General features: G+C 44.5%; 3 protein-coding genes and 1 long non-coding RNA gene across 5 annotated transcripts; 3 read left to right on the top strand and 1 right to left on the bottom strand.

Moving 5' to 3' along the window:
• Window positions 1-1,960: 1,960 nt before the first annotated feature.
• LOC104582921 lies at window positions 1,961-6,824 on the bottom strand. Its single transcript, XR_731012.3, has 3 exons — window positions 6,691-6,824; window positions 6,491-6,577; window positions 1,961-2,472 (listed from the first exon to the last, which is right to left on the bottom strand). It is a non-coding gene; the product is annotated as an uncharacterized LOC104582921 (long non-coding RNA).
• On the top strand, window positions 2,946-9,868 carry LOC100833878 (putative ABC transporter C family member 15). Of its 2 annotated transcripts, XM_024459059.1 has the most exons (11): window positions 2,946-3,211; window positions 3,363-4,200; window positions 4,289-5,736; window positions 5,875-5,961; window positions 6,493-7,080; window positions 7,153-7,317; window positions 7,391-7,685; window positions 8,247-8,767; window positions 8,987-9,050; window positions 9,138-9,377; window positions 9,485-9,868. In XM_024459059.1, exons 1-11 carry the CDS (start codon window positions 3,188-3,190, stop codon window positions 9,604-9,606), a joined length of 4,392 nt encoding a protein of 1,463 aa, XP_024314827.1. In that variant the 5' UTR covers window positions 2,946-3,187; the 3' UTR covers window positions 9,607-9,868. The 2 variants fall into 2 exon arrangements, with proteins under 2 accessions (XP_024314827.1, XP_003567367.3); XM_003567319.4 differs by having other exon boundaries at window positions 2,946-4,200.
• Window positions 9,869-10,386: 518 nt separating this feature from the next.
• On the top strand, window positions 10,387-15,030 carry LOC100821290 (protein PLASTID TRANSCRIPTIONALLY ACTIVE 10). Its single transcript, XM_003564810.4, has 12 exons — window positions 10,387-11,142; window positions 12,211-12,270; window positions 12,361-12,390; window positions 12,488-12,561; window positions 12,790-12,871; window positions 13,133-13,206; window positions 13,356-13,422; window positions 13,601-13,693; window positions 13,808-13,984; window positions 14,091-14,141; window positions 14,229-14,380; window positions 14,458-15,030. Exons 1-12 carry the CDS (start codon window positions 10,438-10,440, stop codon window positions 14,849-14,851), a joined length of 1,959 nt encoding a protein of 652 aa, XP_003564858.3. The 5' UTR covers window positions 10,387-10,437; the 3' UTR covers window positions 14,852-15,030.
• Window positions 15,031-16,729: 1,699 nt separating this feature from the next.
• Window positions 16,730-19,566, top strand: LOC100821590 (uncharacterized membrane protein YuiD). The gene is made up of 5 exons (XM_003564811.4): window positions 16,730-17,516; window positions 18,294-18,450; window positions 18,692-18,742; window positions 18,899-18,991; window positions 19,243-19,566. Exons 1-5 carry the CDS (start codon window positions 17,350-17,352, stop codon window positions 19,318-19,320), a joined length of 546 nt encoding a protein of 181 aa, XP_003564859.1. The 5' UTR covers window positions 16,730-17,349; the 3' UTR covers window positions 19,321-19,566.
• The last annotated feature ends 196 nt before the right edge of the window (window positions 19,567-19,762 follow it).

Below are 19,762 nucleotides of genomic sequence, written 5' to 3'. Positions count from 1 at the left end.
CATACTCCTTGTGTACCATTTAATATTTTTCATGGACAATTTTTAGACCTATTTTAAGATAAATTTAAGTCAATTAACATGATACGGAGTAGACAGATGCACGACAGATACAGTCAAATGAGTTAGGGAGTACTTGTATAGAAAATCTTCTGGACTGGAGTAACTTTTTTCGTTTTTGCGTGGTTCATTTTACTCAGTAAAATAAATTACGCCTGTTGCACTCGTTTATTTTACTGTTTGGCGCTTAACAAACTTTGTCCGTTCTCTTGGCAATTTCTTCACAACCAATGGTAAAAGTAAGTACGGCGCCGCATAATTCACCAACCACAAGTTTAGCTTAATTAATTTCAGCGTATATAGACATGCTACACTACACATGGAACGGTTGAGCTTGTTGGAACAGCTAGCTGGCTAAGCTAGGCTCCACTTGTAATCTTGTGGTAATCAAAGGCAAATATCACCGCAGGAGGAACATGACAAGATTAGTTATGCGATCTGTTTCATCTTCTGACCGGAACAGTTGTTTCACGTGTTGCCTTTTGTGCACGAATCTCGATGCTGCAGGGCAGACCAAGCGCTAAAAACGAAAAATGGATCGTGTCAACACGCACTAGCTAGCATATGGTCCTGTCCTCATCTAAGCTTTCCTAGCATGGTCCTGTTCCTGGCTACTCTCAGCTAGGCCCCTCTCTGGCGAATCACTACGACAGAAGTACGAATGCTTGTCACATTTTACCAACGTCTCCTCTTACACTCGTGCAAGAACAAAACATTTTCTTCTACGGAATAGATCAACTACTAACATTTCTAGTATTGTCATTAGCTAAATATGGATGGAAAAACAGTTTTCGGGCTAAGCTAGCTATGTTGTTCCACGTGCTTGCTCTTTTTTTCTCTAGAATACAACGAAGCGGGTTATCATCCATTAAAGAATGTCTCGATACGACTTGTTTCGACTCGGCTACGACGATGCAGGCAGGTCGAGTAGTTGTGCATCGTAGTACCTGCATCGACTCAGCTACAACGATGCACAACCACTCGACCTGCATCACGTGAAAAAGGTCCGGTGCATGCCCCCACATTCAAATGTCTGTTGAAATTGATAACATCAGATAGTGGATTTATTTCAACAGTGTCAAACTGTCAATTGCCTGCCTAAGAAAAGGATGTCAATTGCCATCGATGCCTTGCTACAATCCCTTCAGAAATTAGACCGTGAAGATTGTGGTTAATTTTATAAAGAAAGGTGACTCTGCTTAATAATGGAGACATGAATGATCCTGTCCGGTCGAAAATAAATCCTAAAGAAAGGCCATGTGCATCGTATGGCACTTAATTAGTTTAGCTTCAAAACTAATATCACCGCATCAAGAGTGAGAAAAGAAAACTAATAACCACAATTATAGTACTTCCTTCCTCCGTTTTAAAATAAGTGATTTGGATTTGTATAATACTAGATTAATCCAAGTCATTTCTTTTAGGACGGAGGAAGTACAACGGATTAGCCACATATTGTAAAAGGACATAATCTTTCAGACGGAAGAAGAGACGGGATCTTTTAGGATATTTTCCATGTTTGCTTAGAAAAGAAAAAGGGAAACAACCAACAAAAAATTTGCGCAAGAAAAAAAGGAAACAATCCACAAATTGCACTAGTGGCCGCAGGGCATCACGGACGACATAGACGTGCACCGAATCTGAATCCATGGCAGGCAAAATATGCTTGCAGAAAGCAGCCCGATTTTAAGGTTCCGGCGGCGTCGAATCAGGGCGCGGCATGTCAGCAGGGAATCCCCGGCGTGCATGGCGGTTGCACGGCACGCTCCGGGCGCGTGCCGCCGGGATCCGGACACGCGCGCTTCCCCTTGCCGTTTAATGCACCGGCTGCCATATATACCGGCCATCTTCCCAAAAACATGCCTCCCGCCGATCCCGCGAGGTGACGTCGATCCGGACAAGGAACGGAAGGCGGCGGATCATATATACGCATTACACGGTATCCAGAAAATCAGGATATTACTACGGTAGTAGTACGTGGTAGTTATTTTTCCAGAACGCGAGATCAAGACTTCTTCTTCTTCTTCCCGGCGAGGACAACACCGGCGCCCCGGTTTGGACGGACGCACGGACGAACGCAAGTAAGTGTCACATGCATAGTGCATACGTGTCTGGACAACCAGTACGCCGGGGGTTAGGCGATCGGCCCGGCCGCCGGCGCCGTGGCCAGATTGGCAAGGGCAACTCCAACTTGGATTGCCCAAGTTGCACATCCCACCACCATCCTCGGCGTTGTCCCGTGTCTACTTCCTGTTCGCGCCGCGGGCGGCATCTGGACATATATGAGTCAGCAGCATTGCCTTTTCTTCTTCTTCTTCTTCTTTTCTTAAACGAGAAAATCGTACTGCACGATTCTTTTCGCCAACTTCAAATTCTTTCTGAAGCCTTTTGCATTGTTTATCTTATCCATCTTTCCTGCAAAACACACAGAGATGGCACGTTAGCTGACAGGGGTTTGTTTAATGGTAGGTGCTCTGTTGAGAAGAATTCTTACAGACAAAAAGAAAAATTGTGACTAAGAGTCCCCGTCTATGACCATACAGAGAAAGCACGGCGAAAACAACTACGAAGGCACTCCCGCCGCCTCCAACTTGCAATTAGCTAGCGATTTGTCACTAAAAACTTGTCCCTGACAATTCTCCAATTACGCTCGTTCCAAACGTTCCAGACCACCTAAGCGGCCGCCGTTCTTTTGCCCGGAAAGAACCGCCTCCTCCACCACTAGAAATACACACATCGATAATAGCAGACAGGGCTGGTAGTTCATTCTGGTTTGAACTCTTTAGCCGCACATGCATTTGCGAATATATGGAGCGACAAAGGAACAGTGCTTAGTGTACTTTGCACTAATCATCTACCAGCTCTAGCTACCACACCTTGTCCTGTTTCAGGCCGAAATAGTTGCAGCTAGATGCCAGCAAATAGATCTAATCAAACATGCATGCTTCAGACTCTTATATTTGTCCTTCTATTTTTTTTTCCTTGCGGAATTCTTTTTAGGTAGGCTGTAGCATTGTGCACCGTCACTTTAAAAAGACCAGACCAGACCAGCACCAAAGCTTTGATGTCTACAAGTTGATTGCAGACCGGATTAAGTGAGTAGACCATCAACTACAAGAGCCTCGAAGTTATGTGCTGTCAGCCTCTCCTTTTGGTTTGCTCCCATGGCCCTTCCCTCCTTGCCACCTAGCTTTATTTTGCCCAAGTTTGCCTCAGCGCTCCACTCTGCTGTCCTTCAATGTAACAGGGCAATTCGTGCCATCTCAGTGTTTACTGCTCACCTGCCTCATTCTGATGTACTGCAGCAGCATCCCATGGAGCACTTGCAAGCATTGGATTATATCCGGGCAGCAGCGTTCGCCATCTTGCTAGTCTGGATCCTTGCAGAGTTTGCGAAACGGAGGAAGAGGCGTCAAGAAGCAGCAGGGCATGGCCATGGCGCCGTGGTTTCGGCTCAGAGAAGAGGGGCAGCCCTGCTACAAGCTCATATAGTTGCATTCTGCAATGCTTCGATGACGCTATTGCATATTGGTTTTTCTGTTCTTGGAGTCTGGAAGCAGCAAGTTGTCTCCCCGGGTTTAGTCTTTGAATCGGCATCATGGCTTCTTGCGACTCTATTCTTGCTCTACTGCAAGCATGAAGGTGCAGGAGTAGTATCCAACTGGCCTGTGGTTCTAGTTTCTTGGTGGTTCTTCAGCTTCTTATCAGAATTGCTTATCACCTCCTTGCATTTGTTTCACCTCTTCAACTCTGCAACCGTCATCAATTTTACCTCACTTCCCTTCTGCACCATCATCTGCCTGGTTGTGGCAGCTATGAGGCTTTCCAAAGCAAACCGGAAAGAGCTGAACCAACCTCTGCTCGAGGGAGAAGACACTGATGACAGTAGCAGGAGCAGGTTCTCGAACTCCGGGTGGTGGAGTCGCCTCACATTCCGGTGGCTGAATCCAGTCCTTGAGAAGGGACACAAGGTGCGGCTCGAGCTTGAACACATCCCATCTGTCCCGCAGTCTGAGACAGCGGAGCAGTCATATGCCTTTCTACAAGAGACACTTCACACGCAGAAACCTGAGCCAATGCAACTGCGAAAAACCATTATTTGTGCTGTCTGGACACCTTTGGTCCGCAATGCAGTCTTTGCAGGTTAGTAAACAGTTCAAAATTTTCAAAACTAAAGATTGTCTTGTCCTTTTTTGATTTCATTAATATAGTGCTTGGCTTTTATTAACAGGGTTCAACACTGTTTCTTCTTATATGGGACCATTCTTGATCACCTACTTGGTGGAGCTACTCTCTGACAAGAACACTGACAAGGGCCATGGCCGTGGCTACATGCTTGCATTCCTGTTATTTGCTTCCAAGACAGTGGAGTCAATTACACAGCGGCAGTGGTACTTCGGCGCCCGCAGAATTGGATTCCAGGTGCGTGCAGCACTGATGGTATCCATCTACAAGAAGTCCCTGTCACTGAAGAACTCAAGCACAGTCGCAGGGAAAGTTGTGAACTTCCTCGACGTTGATGTCGAGAAGGTTAGTGACTTCTTCTGGTACATCCATGGGATTTGGTTGCTGCCCTTTCAAATTTTCCTGGCACTTGCCATCCTGTACTCTAGTCTTGGTGCAATGGCCTCCCTGTCTGCAGTCCTCATAACAGTGTTGGTGATGGTGAGCAACACACCACTGACAAAATCACAGCACAACCTCAACATGAAGATAATGGACGCAAGGGACTCACGCATCAAGGCTATGGCCGAGGCTATGAAGAGCATGAGGATCCTGAAGCTTCATGCATGGGAGACAGCCTACTTGGACAAACTCCTGAAGCTCAGGGATGTGGAGAGGGGGTGGCTCAGGAGGTACCTCTACACATGCTCCGCAATATGTTTCCTGTTCTGGGCCTCGCCAACGTTAGTTTCGGTCATTACCTTTGGTGTCTGCATTCTTGTGGACATACCATTGTCAGCTGGAACAGTCCTATCAGCCCTTGCCACATTCAGAGTCCTCCAAGATCCAATCTATAACCTCCCGGAGCTCGTGTCGGTGATCACACAAACCAAGGTGTCCCTAGATAGAATAGAAGAGTTCATCAAAGAAGACCAGCAGGGGAAGCCAAGTTGCTATGGAAACATAACTGAAAAGAAGGACTTGGCAATGGCTGGTGAAATGGAAATTGAACCAGGAGAATACAGTTGGGAGGCTGACAATAGCTCAAAGAAAACAAAGATCACACTCAAGATCGAGAGGAAGGTAAGCATCAGGAAGGGTCTCAAGGTTGCAGTATGCGGACCTGTTGGTTCAGGCAAATCAAGTCTTCTTTACAGCATCATGGGAGAGATTCCAAGGATTAGTGGTGCAGAAACAATGGTTGCTGGATCGAGGGCATATGTCCCACAGAGCGCATGGATTCAGACTGGAACAATTCAGGACAATGTGCTCTTTGGGAAAGCTATGGACAAGAGATTATATGAGGAGGTGCTACAAGGTTGTGCTTTGGATAGAGATATGGAGTTGTGGGCCAATGGTGATATGACTGTAGTAGGGGAAAGGGGAGTGAACCTCAGTGGAGGCCAGAAGCAGAGGATTCAGCTTGCAAGGGCGTTGTACAGTAATTCTGATGTTTACTTCTTGGACGATCCCTTCAGTGCTGTGGATGCACACACCAGCGCACATCTCTTCAAGGTACAGTACACATGAGCAATCTACTTACTGGGACTAATGTTATAATATTCATGGCAATGAATCAATATGTATTTGCAGGAATGCTTTCTGAGACTAATGGTATCATATTCAAGAAAATGATTCAATTTCTATTTGCAGGAATGCTTACTGAGACTAATGTCCTCTAAGACAGTCATGTATGTTACTCATCAGCTAGAGTTCCTGCGTGACTCAGATCTTGTTCTGGTGAGATATTAACTCAATTTCCATACGCAATTAGTTATGTCTTTTTGAGAAAGGAAAAAATGATACGTTTTTAGGTGAAAAACTCTATTCAGTGAAAAGTTGAAAACTTCCATCAGGTGATAACCTCTATTCAGTGAAAACTTCCAATCCGATCCATCAGATCTCAGATAAACGGCTTAGATGAAAGGTGGAACCTCTAATCACTTAAAGCCATTTTTTGGAAGAAAAAAAACACGAGGTGGCTTTTCAGAAAATGCATTTAAGTGATTAGAGGTTCCATCTTTTATCTCATTTGTTTATTTAAGCTCTAATGGTTAGGAGGATTGAAAGTTCTCAAGTTTGCACTGGATAGAGGTTTTCACCCAATACATCCTCTAGGTTCAAACTGAATAAATAAACTAATATGCAAATATCTTAAACAGGACAGCAGCATGTCATATTTTCACCTGTTTGCTAATTACTATGAACATACTGTGATAAACGTAGTCAACATACAGTACTAACGGATGGTTGTGAATGGTTTACTTACAGGTTATGAAAGGTGGAAGGATTGTTCAATCTGGAAGATATGATGATCTGATAGCAGACAAAGATGGAGAGCTCTTGAAGCAAATGGCTGCACACAACCAATCCCTTAGTCAGGTCAACCCGGCAAAAACACATGGCTTGACAAAAAGCAAACGACACAAGAAGAAGCAGGTGGAGCTCACAGAAATAGAATCAGCTCACCATGTCGTAGGGAGGGAATGTGAGGAAGAACGTGAATCTGGAAGAGTTAAATGGGATGTTTACCGCAAGTTCGTCACCTCTGCATACGGTGGAGCTCTCATTCCTGTGGTTCTTGCATGCCATGTCTTTTTCCAAGGGTTGCAGATATGTAGCAACTACTGGATTGCATGGGCAGCAGAGAGACCATATCAAGTAAGCAAGCAGAAGATGATTGGCCTCTTTGTTCTGTTGTCAGCAGGAAGCTCAGCATTTATATTGGGAAGAGCCGTCTTCCTTTCAACAATTGCGATTGAAACTGCTCAGCAGCTCTTCTTAGCCATGATCACAAATATTTTTCGAGCACCCATGAGCTTCTTTGATTCCACTCCATCAAGTCGAATACTCAATAGGGTGAGCCAATAATCTCTCCATTTTGACATTATGCCTAATACTCCTTGTTTATATGGTTTGTCCATCTTGCAGGCTTCGACAGATCAAGCCACAGTTGACACAGATATTCCCTACAGGCTAGCAGGGCTTGTATTCGCAATGATTCAGCTCCTCAGTATTATTTTCATTATGTCTCAAATTGCTTGGCCCATATTCGTGTTATTCCTAATAATAATTGCAATTTCCGCTTGGTATCAGGTACAGCTTCACCCGTCATAATATGTTTCCCTCAGTTCTTAAAATGCAAACTAGTAACCTGTCCTTAATGTAGGGGTATTATATCAGTTCGGCTAGAGAGCTAGCAAGGATGGTTGGCATCAGAAAAGCTCCAGTCCTCCACCATTTTTCAGAGACTGTATCAGGAGCTGCAACTATTAGATGCTTTAATCAGGGAGAGAAGTTCCTCGCAAAGAGCTTTGCCCTCATTGATGACTATACCCGCGTTACTTTCCACAATTCAGCGACTGTTGAATGGCTGAGCATCCGTATCAACTTTCTCTTCAACCTCGTATTCTTCGTGATGCTAGTCATACTTGTTCTCTTGCCCAGGGATACAATCGATCCAAGTAAGTCATTTTGTAAGAAAACAATACTGGCACCTAAGATCTCCAATCTAAAAAGAAGCAGTGACAAGATTTGGAGTTACGGAATATGTATGTCTTAGGGTTTTAAAAATGGCGAAATATCAGGTGAAAACCACCCATAAGGTGCAAACCATGCAGACTCCATAAAACCATGTTTAGATGTTTCAATAATTTCCTAAAAATAAGACCATATTTGAGGTGTTATGTAAACTTGTGTTCTTTAAACGTGCAAAATTTCAAGTCCAAACTAAATTGCATTTGGAAGGAATTAAAAAGAGAAATATACAAATGAATAGTGCCAAACAGTGATGAATCACTATGCATGCATGCCGATTCTTTTCCCTCTGATGCCAAACGTAATTAAGTTTGGACTTGAAATTTTCATTTGCTATGCTTTCTGAACTTTTACACAAAGTTTTCACTGTAAAGGTGGTTTTCACCAGTTACACTGCCTTTAAAAAGTCAAATGTATTACCTTATTCAGCTTTCACAAAAATCATATTGATAGAAAACAATAACTCCTTTTGCTTTCTCCTTCTTTAGGCCTTGCAGGGCTTGCAGCTACCTATGGCCTTAACCTTAACGTGTTACAAGCATGGGTTATATGGAACCTGTGCCATGTTGAGAACAAGATGATCTGTGTTGAAAGGATTTTGCAGTACTCAAACATACCAAGTGAGTCTCCTTTGGAGGTTACAAACTGTAGACCAACAGAAACATGGCCATGGTGTGGAACAATTCAGATCGAGGCTCTCCAAATTCAGTACAAACTTGACATGCCCATGGTTCTCAAGGGCATAAGCTGCACGTTTCCTGGAGAAAGGAAAATTGGGGTGGTGGGGCGGACAGGGAGTGGGAAGTCTACTCTCATCCAGGCTTTGTTTCGGATCGTCGAACCATCTGCAGGACGGATACTCATAGATGGAGTGGACATATCACTTTTGGGATTGCATGATTTGCGCTGTAAATTGAGTATTATACCACAAGAACCGACTCTGTTCCAAGGGACTGTCAGAGCAAACCTGGATCCTCTACAACAGTATCTGGACACCGAAATATGGGAGGTAAAAATCTATAGTGTGGGCAAAAAACCATTCAACATTTTCCGCAAAAAAGACCCTTCTACATGAAAATGCCTTTAATGTCTAATGTCGATATGATGCAAAAGATTGTTAGCGACGCAGTTCGAGTACTAGTACCTTCCCTGCTCTAGAATCAGCAGCTCATAGTCAGTTTCCAAATTTATGAATTAGGTATGTCTTTAAAGAATTTTCATCTTTCAGGTTCTGCGGAAGTGCCGCCTTGACGAGATTGTCAGAGAAGACAATAGGTTGCTAGATGCACCAGGTAACTTCAAGTAGCTTTGGTCATCACATTCTGTCTAAATTGATTGCCCAAGATGGCCCAGTTATATGGTTGTATTTTATGTAACAGTTGCTGAAGATGGAGGAAACTGGAGTGTGGGGCAAAGACAACTTGTCTGCTTGGCCAGGGTATTGCTCATGAAAAAGAAAATACTTGTTCTGGATGAAGCTACAGCATCAGTTGATACTGCAACAGACAATATCATCCAGAAGACTATAAGGCAAGAAACGGACAATTGCACAGTTATTACGATTGCTCACAGGATTCCCACCGTGATCGACAGTGACCTTGTTCTTGTGCTCGGTGAAGGTAAAAACACAAAATCACACGGGTTATTTTCGTAATCATTTTGATACTTCCAACAAACTATCTTATATAAAGGAGTAACAAACATGTTTTTCTTGCCATTTCCGCAGGTAACATACTAGAGTTTGATTCACCAGAAAATCTCCTTAGGGATGAGTCATCGGCTTTCTCGAAGCTGGTGATGGAATTTGTGGGAAGATCAGAGGGAAGACATCAACCAGTACTGACATAGAAACATCAAGCAACTATCAACCTCACGTAGACCTGTATATATAGACTACGGATTATAAAGAGGGGGCACGGCTGGGTAGAAGGCAGCACTAAAAGGAAATTTTGGTTTAGTGATGACAATTAGAGTTAGACCAGTGCCTCCAATGGCATGTGGATACTCGAGCTATATTAGAAATTAACTTATCTTGTCAATCAGGTGATCTTAGATTGATGCATCTTCGTTTCTTGAAACAACTAAAAGGGTCTTTTCCTGCTTTTTTTTTACCATAGACCCTGCATACCGAAGACAATTCGAACGCATATGACGAGTAAAATGCAAACACTGATGGGTGATGAATAATCCGATATGCTGTGGGGGGCAATAGAGAGAGTCCTTACCGGCAAAAAAGCGAACAGGTCGTGGGCACCGCCGCACCGGTGAGGCGGTGAAGGCAGATGTCGATCTACCAAGTACCAACTAACTTCGCTCACGATGCTGGTTCCCACGCCGCCGACGGCCGCCATTCTCGCGCCCAGGCTCACCGCCGCGCGCCGCCCGGCCCTGGTTGCCCCGCCGCGCGTCGTCGCGTTCGCTGTTCATCTTATTTTCAGAGCAACAAAACAGAGGGCAAACCGGCAAACAGGGCCCACCCAGCCAACTCACCAAGTCATTTTTCTCCACGTTACCGTATTTATACGTGTAGTATTTTTGAAAGCAGTATTTCATTCTCAAGCTCGGCATCACTCGCTGACTGACATGTGGCTCCCCACCGCCGCACCTTATCCTCCCCGCCCGTTAAACCCCTCGACGGGGACGACCAACCGCCGCGCCGTCCTCCCAAAACCCACAAAAATGACGACCACCGCCACCTTCCTCCCCCTTCTCCACCCTCCCGGCTTCCGCCCCAAACCCGCCCTCAGGCCCCGCCTCCGCCGCCTCTCCCTCTCCGTCTCCCCCTCGGGACCCGACGAGATCCCCGCCGACGACCCGCCGGTGCTCCCCTCGATCCTCATCAAGAACACCGAGCCCGAGGACGTCGCGCGCCGCCGCAGCTGGGTCGAGCACGGGTGGGCGCCCTGGGAGGAGCTGATGAGCCCCGAGGTCGCCTTCGCGCGCCACAGCCTCAACGAGGGCGAGGAGGTGCCGCTCACCTCGCCGGAGTCCCTCGAGGCCTTCCGCATGCTCACCCCCGCCTACCGCGACAAGGTGGAGTCCGAGCCGGGATACATAGAACGCCTTGTCGCCCCGCGACAAACGCCTGAGCCCCTCGAGACAACGTGGGCGGGCGAGCTCCCGCTGCGGCTCGTGCCGCCGCGGGACTGGCCGCCGCCCGGCTGGGAGGTGGACCGGGACGAGCTGGAGTTCATAAGGGAGGCTCACAGGGCGGCCTCGGAGAGGCTGGACATGGCGGCGGCGGCCGCAGGGGGGGTGACGAACGTGCGGAAGGTGGAGGACGGGCCGCAGGATCTGGCGCTAGATAGGTACAAGGTGTTCCTGAAGCAGTACAAGGAGTGGGTGGAGGCCAATCGGGATAGACTGGAAGAGGAATCCTACAAGGTATAGCACTATAACTTGGTCGATAGCACAGCACAATCCAGATTCCAGAGCACTTGCTAATCGGTAAGGTGTTAATGAGAAAATAGTTTCTGGTTGTGCAATGTTAAGTTGTGATAGTGCAATGCAATGCGAAGATGGTTTTTTGGTGGTTTGTGCTTTTAGTTACAAAATGATTGATGTGGACTGCAAACCCACACATGCATGCTTTACAGTCACAGCCTGTTATAGAATGTGTTGCTCACTGCTCAACAGCATGTTAGCATCCTTGTATTGAATATCTAGTGACAATTTCAGAAAGAAGTACTGTACATTGATTGTAGTGATTAGTTCAAAGTTCAAACAGGACTTGTAGTATTAGCTCAAAAGCGATGAATTAATTCAAATGACCCTTGTTGTCCTGACTCCTGATTATAGGTGACGCATTGCGATAATTTCATGATATATTTATGTGTTGTAGTAGTAGTAGACATACATCAAAATGGTACTATGGTACTCCCTCTGTTTCTAAATACTTGTCGTGGTTTTAGTGCGGGAACGGAGGGAGTAGTATTCAGTAGTCCATAACATGCTATTTAGTTGTACATTGGTCATGGATTTCGTTGGTTGGCTAACCATGCACACAATTGTCTTAACTCTTGTAATTGGTGTTGGACAATGGTGTCTTGTTATTGATTTTGGTTGAACTCAAGGTATCTGTTTTTCACTTGCCCTGGGAGTATACTAGTACTGTACTATACAAGTGTGGTTTACTTGTTATTCTTCGGTTTATGGTTATTACTACTTGCTATTGTGGGTCTAGTGCTGTAATTTGCTAAGCCATAAAGCCAGTAATGCTTGTGTTTTACCACTCTTACAATCCAGGCCAACAATTGTTTTATTTCATTTAAGCGACACAGCCTTTTAATGATCGCCCTGCAAGCTTCAAAACTAGCTTGGTCATGGTTTATTTATATACGTGGATTACAATCATTTTGAGTCTGGTTTGTCATCTCCTTGAGTATTCGTAGCATTTCTTATTGTTCCAGGATTGAGTAGTAATATTCTACCTGGGCTATTTCTGGTATGCAGTTTGATCAGGATTACTACCCTGGTAGACGGAAGAGAGGTAAGGATTACCGAGAAGATATGGTATGTTGATTAAATCTTGAATTTACTCTCTGATTTTTTTCACTTTTCCTGGTCGTGTTAGTTGTTAATTTATTGCTTGCTTTGGTGCAGCTTGAACTTCCATTCTTCTATCCTGGACAGGTTCCACTTAAACTTTTGATTATGCCTTCCCTCTGCGCTAACTTGTTGACTGTTCTCTTTCTGACCTTCCATAAATGGTTGAATGTACAACACACAGATATGTCGCGGCCAAGTGATATCTATTCACCTCCACCAAGGAGCTTTTGTGGATATCGGTGGTGTCCATGATGGGTATGGACTTGTCTTAATCTAATGTATAATTGTGGAGGATTCTTTCCTGATTTAAGCTCATGTGTTCTTATAACACTTACACTACATCGAACTATTAAGCACACCGGCAGGTTGGCACAAAACAGCAGAACAATATTCCACTAGTCAGCATCATACTGACAGGCTTAACCTAACTTACTATGGCAAAAACATAAATTGTGTAGCATTTACATCCCATTATATGTATAGGTGGGTACCCATAAAAGGAAACGATTGGTATTGGATCCGCCATCACGTCAAACCCGGCATGAAAGTCTACGTGGAAATTCTGGTCAGTGATCTTAATTCTTAATTTTATTTTTTTGCCGCTTCTGAAGACATCTGGTAGAAATATGTAGTGAAGGAGTGCTCAGGTTATTCACATGGCCAAAATGATATGTAATTTAATGGTGCTTTGGCATTACCAAAGTGCATCTTTGTTTATTTTGTACTAAAAGGTATATGTTGTTCCTTCTTTGCAACATAAGTCCGGGAAGTTTTTTTTAACTAGATTTGGTTTGGTAATAAGTACTAACTATCTATTATCATGCAGGCCAAACGAGACCCATATCGTTTTCGCTTCCCACTTGAAATGCGCCTTGTATATCCTAACATTGATCACCTAATGTGAGTGCCATCTCTATCCTCACTATCCTTTGTTTTTACTGATGGTTCCTGATAGTGTGAAGGTTTTGATGCCCATTGCAGTATGCCTTGCTTCAATTTACTTAAAGAATCAGTTGACTAAGGGTTGTCACCCTATTTTCTTGCTACAGATTTAATAGATTTGACTTTCCACCAATATTTCACCGAAAGGAGGATACCAACGAAGAGCAGTTGTGGGTACGGCTTAAACACTTTTTTTAACCTTTGTTCTCTTGATCCTGTTTTCTGTTACTTTATTCAATATACTAATCCCCTCAAGAATTTTTGGCATTCTTTCTGTTCTTACTGATATGGGATGGTGAAATGCGTTTTCTTTGGTGTTATGTGTGCATCTTACATTTAAATACACTGACAGCGGGAAGGTGGAAGACCGCCCATTCCGAGGAAAAAGCCTTTGAAAGACATGGAAAAAGAACCTTTGGTGTCAGACCACCCCTTTGTTGAAACGGTACAGTTATTTTGCTTACTGCTAGTGTTTCTCATCCTTCAGTAGCTTTCTTTGCTTGTTGCATGCTGTGTCTATTCGATATTTTTAGCTTGAGTTTTTTTTATTTGCTTGCAGCTTTGGGAATGGCATAATGCTGAGCAGATGATTTTGGACCATGAGGATGAAAATCCCGATAAGTTCAAGGATACAACATATGAATCAACAGTTGACATGTCCTCATTTGACGAAGACAATAGAGTTGAATACACTGAAGCACGTGTCAAAGAAACAACGCTTAAAATGAAAGTTCTGGTACGTACATGTGTCATGGTTACTTCAATCCTGACATGATTTTTATTTCGTAGTACAATGATCCCTTAATGCTACACTCATTGTTGTTCTGAACCTTTTCTGTTAGAATGTAAATATCAAAGAACTCGATCTGGAGGCTGCTCGTGCTGAGCGCCAGGTACCTTTTCTTGATTTTTCCCATAGATTGACTAGGTTTTGTTAGTGACATCCATTCGTTTGCAATGCTGAAATTTATTTGACGCAGGCGATAAAAAAACTAAAAGTGGAAGCAGAGGAAAGAGGAGAGGAGTACAAAATTGGGAAGCTCCGGCGGAACAAAGAAATGGATGAGTATGATCTGCTGCAATGGCGTCGTTCTTTCGAGGAAAGGGAAGCTCTTCTCAGAGACATATGCTGGTAACTGCAACTACTGCCACTAAGCTACAAGTTCTATTGCACTCCAAATGCAGATGCTCTAAAACCTTAATTGGCAGTCGGAAAGCCCTTGGTCTTCCTATCGAAGAGCCCGGGCGATATGACGTGGATGAGACAGAGGTCTATGGGAAGGACTACTACGACCCGTCGAAGCCGATGTACCGCTACGACTACTGGGGTGAGCCCAAGAACACCGAGAAGACCAAGCTGGAGAGGGACGTGGAGCTCCACAACCAGCAGATTGTCGGAGACGCGAAGAAGTGGTGCGATATTTCGTACGACGACTATGTCCGGAAGAAGGTGCGTGCAGAAGCTGCCGAAGCCAGGGCGAGGCAGATGAAGGCGTTGGAGCCACAGGAGGAGGAAGAGGTGTACGACGACGGGATGGACGTCGACTTCGAGAAGATGATGGATCCTCTTGCCCCTCACAACCGTTTCTACGTCACGAAATGACAGGTTAGACAGCGCATAGCCTAGAGGTTTAGATGTAGTTCTTCTGTCTGTGCAGGAGATGTGAATATTTGGTAGCTTTGAGCCTGCTGAAAAGCTGTAGTTTTGACACTCGTGCCTATGTATGATGGCTTTCCCTGATCAATGGAAACGCAAAGGAGATATTTTGGGACAAGACAATTAATTCCAAGTCGATCATAACAAGCCATTCAGTTGAGTGTTTTTTCTAAAGAGACGCCAATCGTAGAGGACGGCCCGGCCCTTTTGGTCCACGGCGAGGATCTGGTCCTTGTCCCGGCCCAGGAGCGCGAACTCCATGCTCCCGGCGTCGCGGGTCGAGTGGGGTGGGTAGAAGCTCATGGCGGGCTCCGGGAGCCGCGCGTGCTCCGCCGCTTGCTGCGGCGCCCTGGACGGAGCCGTGGGGTGGTAGAAGAGAAGAGGAGGGACGGGTCGATGTGGTGCAGCGTGTACCAGGAGGACGGCGCGTGCACGTACGGAGTAGTTGTTAAGCACCATGTACAAGGAACCCGACGGCTCATCATCGTGGTCCGCCGTATGGAAGATGCTATGGATCGATCGATCTAGCTAGGTCTTTTTCTCTAACTTAACGAACCGATATTAAAGGGATTCCATGCATGGATAGCTGCATATCCGGCCGCGCGCGCATATCCATGCTAGTCCAGTAGTTGGACTGATTTATTTATTTTCTTCTCTTTCCGAAATCGCTGAAATGCGGGTTTATCTGATGGACAGTCATTTTTTAAGTTTTATTTATTTTATTTCTGTAATTGCTATTTTTATAATAAACATTTGGACGATTACACTTTAGGGCTTGTTTGGCACCAGCTTTAGAGGTTATCCATAGATCCCTCCCTCCCCCCACACCCCACACCAAACTCCCTTTTTCCAATCGATCTTCGTGACTACTACTACATTTTTCATTTGAAGATATGTGGCCATGGAAATGGGCTGGAAGATATTTTTACCTCCATGTAATATTTATAATCTGTGTCATGCTCCCTCAATTTGTTAGTTCCCATTCTAAATCTGAGTTTTCCAAAAATCTAAATTATGAAGCCAATTTCCAACTCATTTCTCTTAAATTGTGTCTCACTCAGTTGCAAATCTCTTGGGTTTCAAATCTGAATTGACTGCAACCAATGTATGTCTGTCATTTAAAGGCTCAGTTTGATATTGCTAAATCGTGCCGTGTTGAATTTATTTTATAATATTGTTGTGAAAAAATACACACGAAAGTAAGAAAGGTTAGTTAGCCAAATGGGAAAATAGCCATAAGTCGGTTGGAAAAAGATAGATTATCATAATCCACCTCAATGCCAAACGCAACCTAAACGTGCATTACCTGCAAAAAATTTGAGCTCCAAACCTATTGACCAAAAGGTTATACTTATAAACAAGAGCTCTTTGTTTTGATATTAGAGATGTTCAAACGGAAGGAGGTTTGAGGGGAACACAATACTCATTCGAAGACAAAAGTCAAAACGAGCCAATAGTCTTCTGATGTTAACTTGGGAACTCTGGTGTCTCCAACATTTGACGTGCGCATTTCCGACTCTGTTTTGCCCTGTCAAAATGTAGGTTCCAGCCAAGCAGCATCGACAAGAAAATGTGTAAAACGTGGCCAAAAATCGCCTGAATTACAACCTTTTAATTGAGATTTGAGAAAGAAAAAAATGAATGCACGCAATCGAAAATACACACAAAAACGGTGAAAAGTCAGTTAGTCAAACAATAAACTAAACTAAACAAATGAGTGGAGTAAACAGGATTACTAGCGTGTCTCCATCCATGCGACTGATTATGCGTCTCAGGCAGCACAAAGCCCTGCGCGTAGCGCATGCCCTGCTCATGTAGTTGCTGTGAGCTAGCCGACGCCGATCCCATGAGGCCATGACCACCATGGCTTATGCCATGATCTTGGCACCGTCGCCGTCAACCGAGGTCACCCTTCCCTTCTTCTCCAATTCACGCAAAGGGACCCCCATCTGATACTATAATCCCGGAATCCGGAACCCGGAACCCGGGTGCGGATCAGCGGATGCCTTTCCAGAGAAAAGGAAACTATAATCCCCGGATCCGCCACCGGCCGGACAAAACCCCACGCTAATCAGATTATTAAACTCTTCGCGGCAACACTAGCCGGCATATTCGCCCCAACGCTTCTCCTCCGATTCCGATACCTCTCTCTCGCCTCCGATTAATCATCGGCTCAGGCTCAGCAGCAGCTCTCGAGTTCAAATAAGCAATCCAGGCCAGCAGCTTCCCTTCCGGTCCTTACTGAGAAAGAAAATCTGGGAGAAAATTAGGGGGGAGAGAGGGGAAGGCCAGTAGGCGGAATCGCCATTGGTGCAGGGAATTTTGGAGTAGGAGGGAGGGAGGCTATAAATATAGTTGGTATATAGGGAAAATCACTATAAGTAACGTATACCGGGATTAGGCAGCGGCCGTCCCGTCCAGGAGGAGGAGCCAAGGACAAAACCATGGGGGACGGTGGTGGTGGTGGTGATGGCGCCGCCGCCTCCTCGTCGTCGTCTTCGCCGGACGCCGCCGCGGGGTTCTCCTACCTGGCCGTCTTCCACAACTTCCCGCTCGTCGCCGCCCTGCTCGGATTCGCCATCGCGCAGACCATCAAGTTCTTCGTCACGCGGTAATCGAAAATCCTCCTCCTCCTTTGACCTTCATTTGCTTCCTCCTTCTCCCTCGTTTTTGCTTTGTGTGGGAATTTGTTGAGGTATTGGAGATCCGGCGTTCCGATTCTCCTTTCTGATTCTGCTCGAAGCGATGCTAGGTAGGGGACGTATTTGACTCTTAATAAATTTAGTTCTATTTTTTTTAAGAAAATCTGAGATAGGAATTTGGCCGTGATGCGCGATAACCCTTCGAGTTAAGCGGAAGAGATGGTGGTTCTGTGTGGATTTCTTCAGCTTGAATGCATCATTACACTAAAATTCGCAGAATCACATGTAAAGCAATTTCTCAAATTGCACGTTTCATCCGGAGATCCTTATCATCCAAGTCACTAAGTCAGAAATTTATTTTATTCTCTTCCAAGTGGTTATAGGTAGATTTGAGTTTCTCACCTGCCTTGATTCCGATTGTCAACTTCCAGTTAGATGATCATGAAGCTCCGAATGATACTCTCATTTGAGGCAATGGTACTGGATTTCATACAGTTTTTTTTACAGGAGATTTCATACTACAGTGTTTGTGATCCTTATATGCCAAAAAGTCCTTTATAGTCTTAATAATCAAAGATGTTCATTTGGGCCTTAGCCTGATAAGTAGCTTAGCAGTAGCATAATCTCAGATAGACAATAATTTTTGTGCTAATCATTGTATTTCCTGCTTGTTAATGTCGCCAGTAAGTTTTTTTAGAAGCAATGCTTCATTAGGTTTGATGTGCACTAGTTCTGAAATGATTTAGGTATAAGGAGAACAGATGGGATCCTAAGCAGCTTATCGGCTCTGGCGGCATGCCATCGTCCCATTCTGCGACGGTTACAGCATTATCAGTAGCCATTGGCTTCCATGATGGCTTTGGCAGTGCCCTCTTTGCGACAGCAACAATATTCGCAAGTGTGGTGAGTTTTCCATCGCGTCCCCTGTTTATTTGTTTGAAGAAAAAAGGATGTTGCTTCCTAATCGAGGAAAACGAGCATTTAATGGTGTCTCCGGGACATAATTTTCTATCTTTGGTTGCACATTGAGATGTTTGAGTAATTGAGTGCAAGCATTGTGCAAGTTGTATATATTTACTTTCCTGTCTATTAAACCATAATGGTGAGGTATCTGAATTTCCAAAAAAATCCACTTGATTGGCAGGTTATGTACGATGCTTCTGGTATCAGATTACACGCTGGAAAGCAAGCAGCGGTACGTAGTAACAATTGTTTGTATGCATCTCATTATTATTTGGGGATACCTTCAAAATTGTGTGCACTGCTCGGCCATATGGCATGAAGACACAAATGAAATTTTTCTAGATTTTGTGGTTATGCTGAAGTTTTCCTTATATTCTCCATTCTTTAGGTGCTGAACCAAATAGTCTGTGAACTTCCTTCTGAACATCCCTTGGCTGAAACAAGACCATTACGTGAACTTTTAGGCCATACTCCGACGCAGGTTTGCTCAGATGTCCATTTCATCGTTCATTTTTGTGTGGTTTGGTAGATAGATAGTGTGCCATATTTGCGCGGTGGTTACTTGCTCGCCAACTGAGCCATGCCTATCAGCTATCACATCATGCTGCTTCGTCAGTGCTCAGCATTGCTACTGCCATGTGTGCTTCTTGCCTTCTTCTAGCTTATTGTCTGTTCTGAGAGGCTTGCCCTTCCATTATCTAAAAGCCTTATTGTCCGTTGAATTGCTCCCAGGTTGTCGCTGGCGCCTTGCTCGGGTGTATGATAGCTACTGCAGGGCAAATTATCATTGCAGTGACAAGTGTTGTGTGATGCTACTGTGTTCAAGGTGCAGGAGAATTGCTAGCATTTGCAGAGACTTGAGAAGAAGTAACTTCTCTGGTGTTTCTGTAACGTAGGTATCTGTACGATATGTGATGCTGTGATGTAGTGCTGTTGAAGATTGATCAAGTTTTTCGATAGCACATGATTGTATGTTCAGGTGGTGTTCTCAGGCAGTCAGGCTTGATGTACAGAACATTTATTCGATAAATTTGTTGTTCTGGTGAAATCTCGAAAGTGCCTGTTTCTGCAGTGCTAGTTTTTGTGAATACGAAAAAACTTTGGGTTTCAGTTTAAGTAGTGATCAGTGACTCACAATTTATGTTCCTTCAAAACCTGTTTGGATGGGTGAGATTTCGATTCAAATCCATAGGACTTAGTGTCACAATAAATAACAAGGAAATTTGGATTTGAAATTCTCTGCACTGTTTTC

The sequence above is a fragment of the Brachypodium distachyon genome, chromosome 2 (genome assembly GCF_000005505.3).
Source record: "Brachypodium distachyon strain Bd21 chromosome 2, Brachypodium_distachyon_v3.0, whole genome shotgun sequence".
In the NCBI taxonomy this organism is placed as follows: domain Eukaryota; kingdom Viridiplantae; phylum Streptophyta; class Magnoliopsida; order Poales; family Poaceae; genus Brachypodium; species Brachypodium distachyon.
The sequence above is the reverse complement of the archived record's forward strand: the minus strand, read 5'-3'. Positions and strand labels throughout refer to the sequence as shown.

Bases quoted from the DNA above. Each gene is read 5' to 3' on its own strand.
- LOC100833878 (XM_003567319.4), top strand. From the start codon at position 3,222: ATGGCCCTTCCCTCCTTGCCACCTAGCTTTATTTTGCCCAAGTTTGCC. The intron at 7,686-8,246 runs GTAAGTCATTTT...CTCCTTCTTTAG, and splicing joins CAGGGATACAATCGATCCAA to GCCTTGCAGGGCTTGCAGCT. The intron at 9,378-9,484 runs GTAAAAACACAA...CCATTTCCGCAG, and splicing joins TGTTCTTGTGCTCGGTGAAG to GTAACATACTAGAGTTTGAT.
- LOC100821290 (XM_003564810.4), top strand. From the start codon at position 10,438: ATGACGACCACCGCCACCTTCCTCCCCCTTCTCCACCCTCCCGGCTTC. The intron at 12,271-12,360 runs GTATGTTGATTA...GCTTTGGTGCAG, and splicing joins AGGATTACCGAGAAGATATG to CTTGAACTTCCATTCTTCTA. The intron at 12,872-13,132 runs GTCAGTGATCTT...ATTATCATGCAG, and splicing joins AAGTCTACGTGGAAATTCTG to GCCAAACGAGACCCATATCG.
- LOC100821590 (XM_003564811.4), top strand. From the start codon at position 17,350: ATGGGGGACGGTGGTGGTGGTGGTGATGGCGCCGCCGCCTCCTCGTCG. The intron at 17,517-18,293 runs GTAATCGAAAAT...GAAATGATTTAG, and splicing joins ATCAAGTTCTTCGTCACGCG to GTATAAGGAGAACAGATGGG. The intron at 18,451-18,691 runs GTGAGTTTTCCA...CTTGATTGGCAG, and splicing joins CAACAATATTCGCAAGTGTG to GTTATGTACGATGCTTCTGG.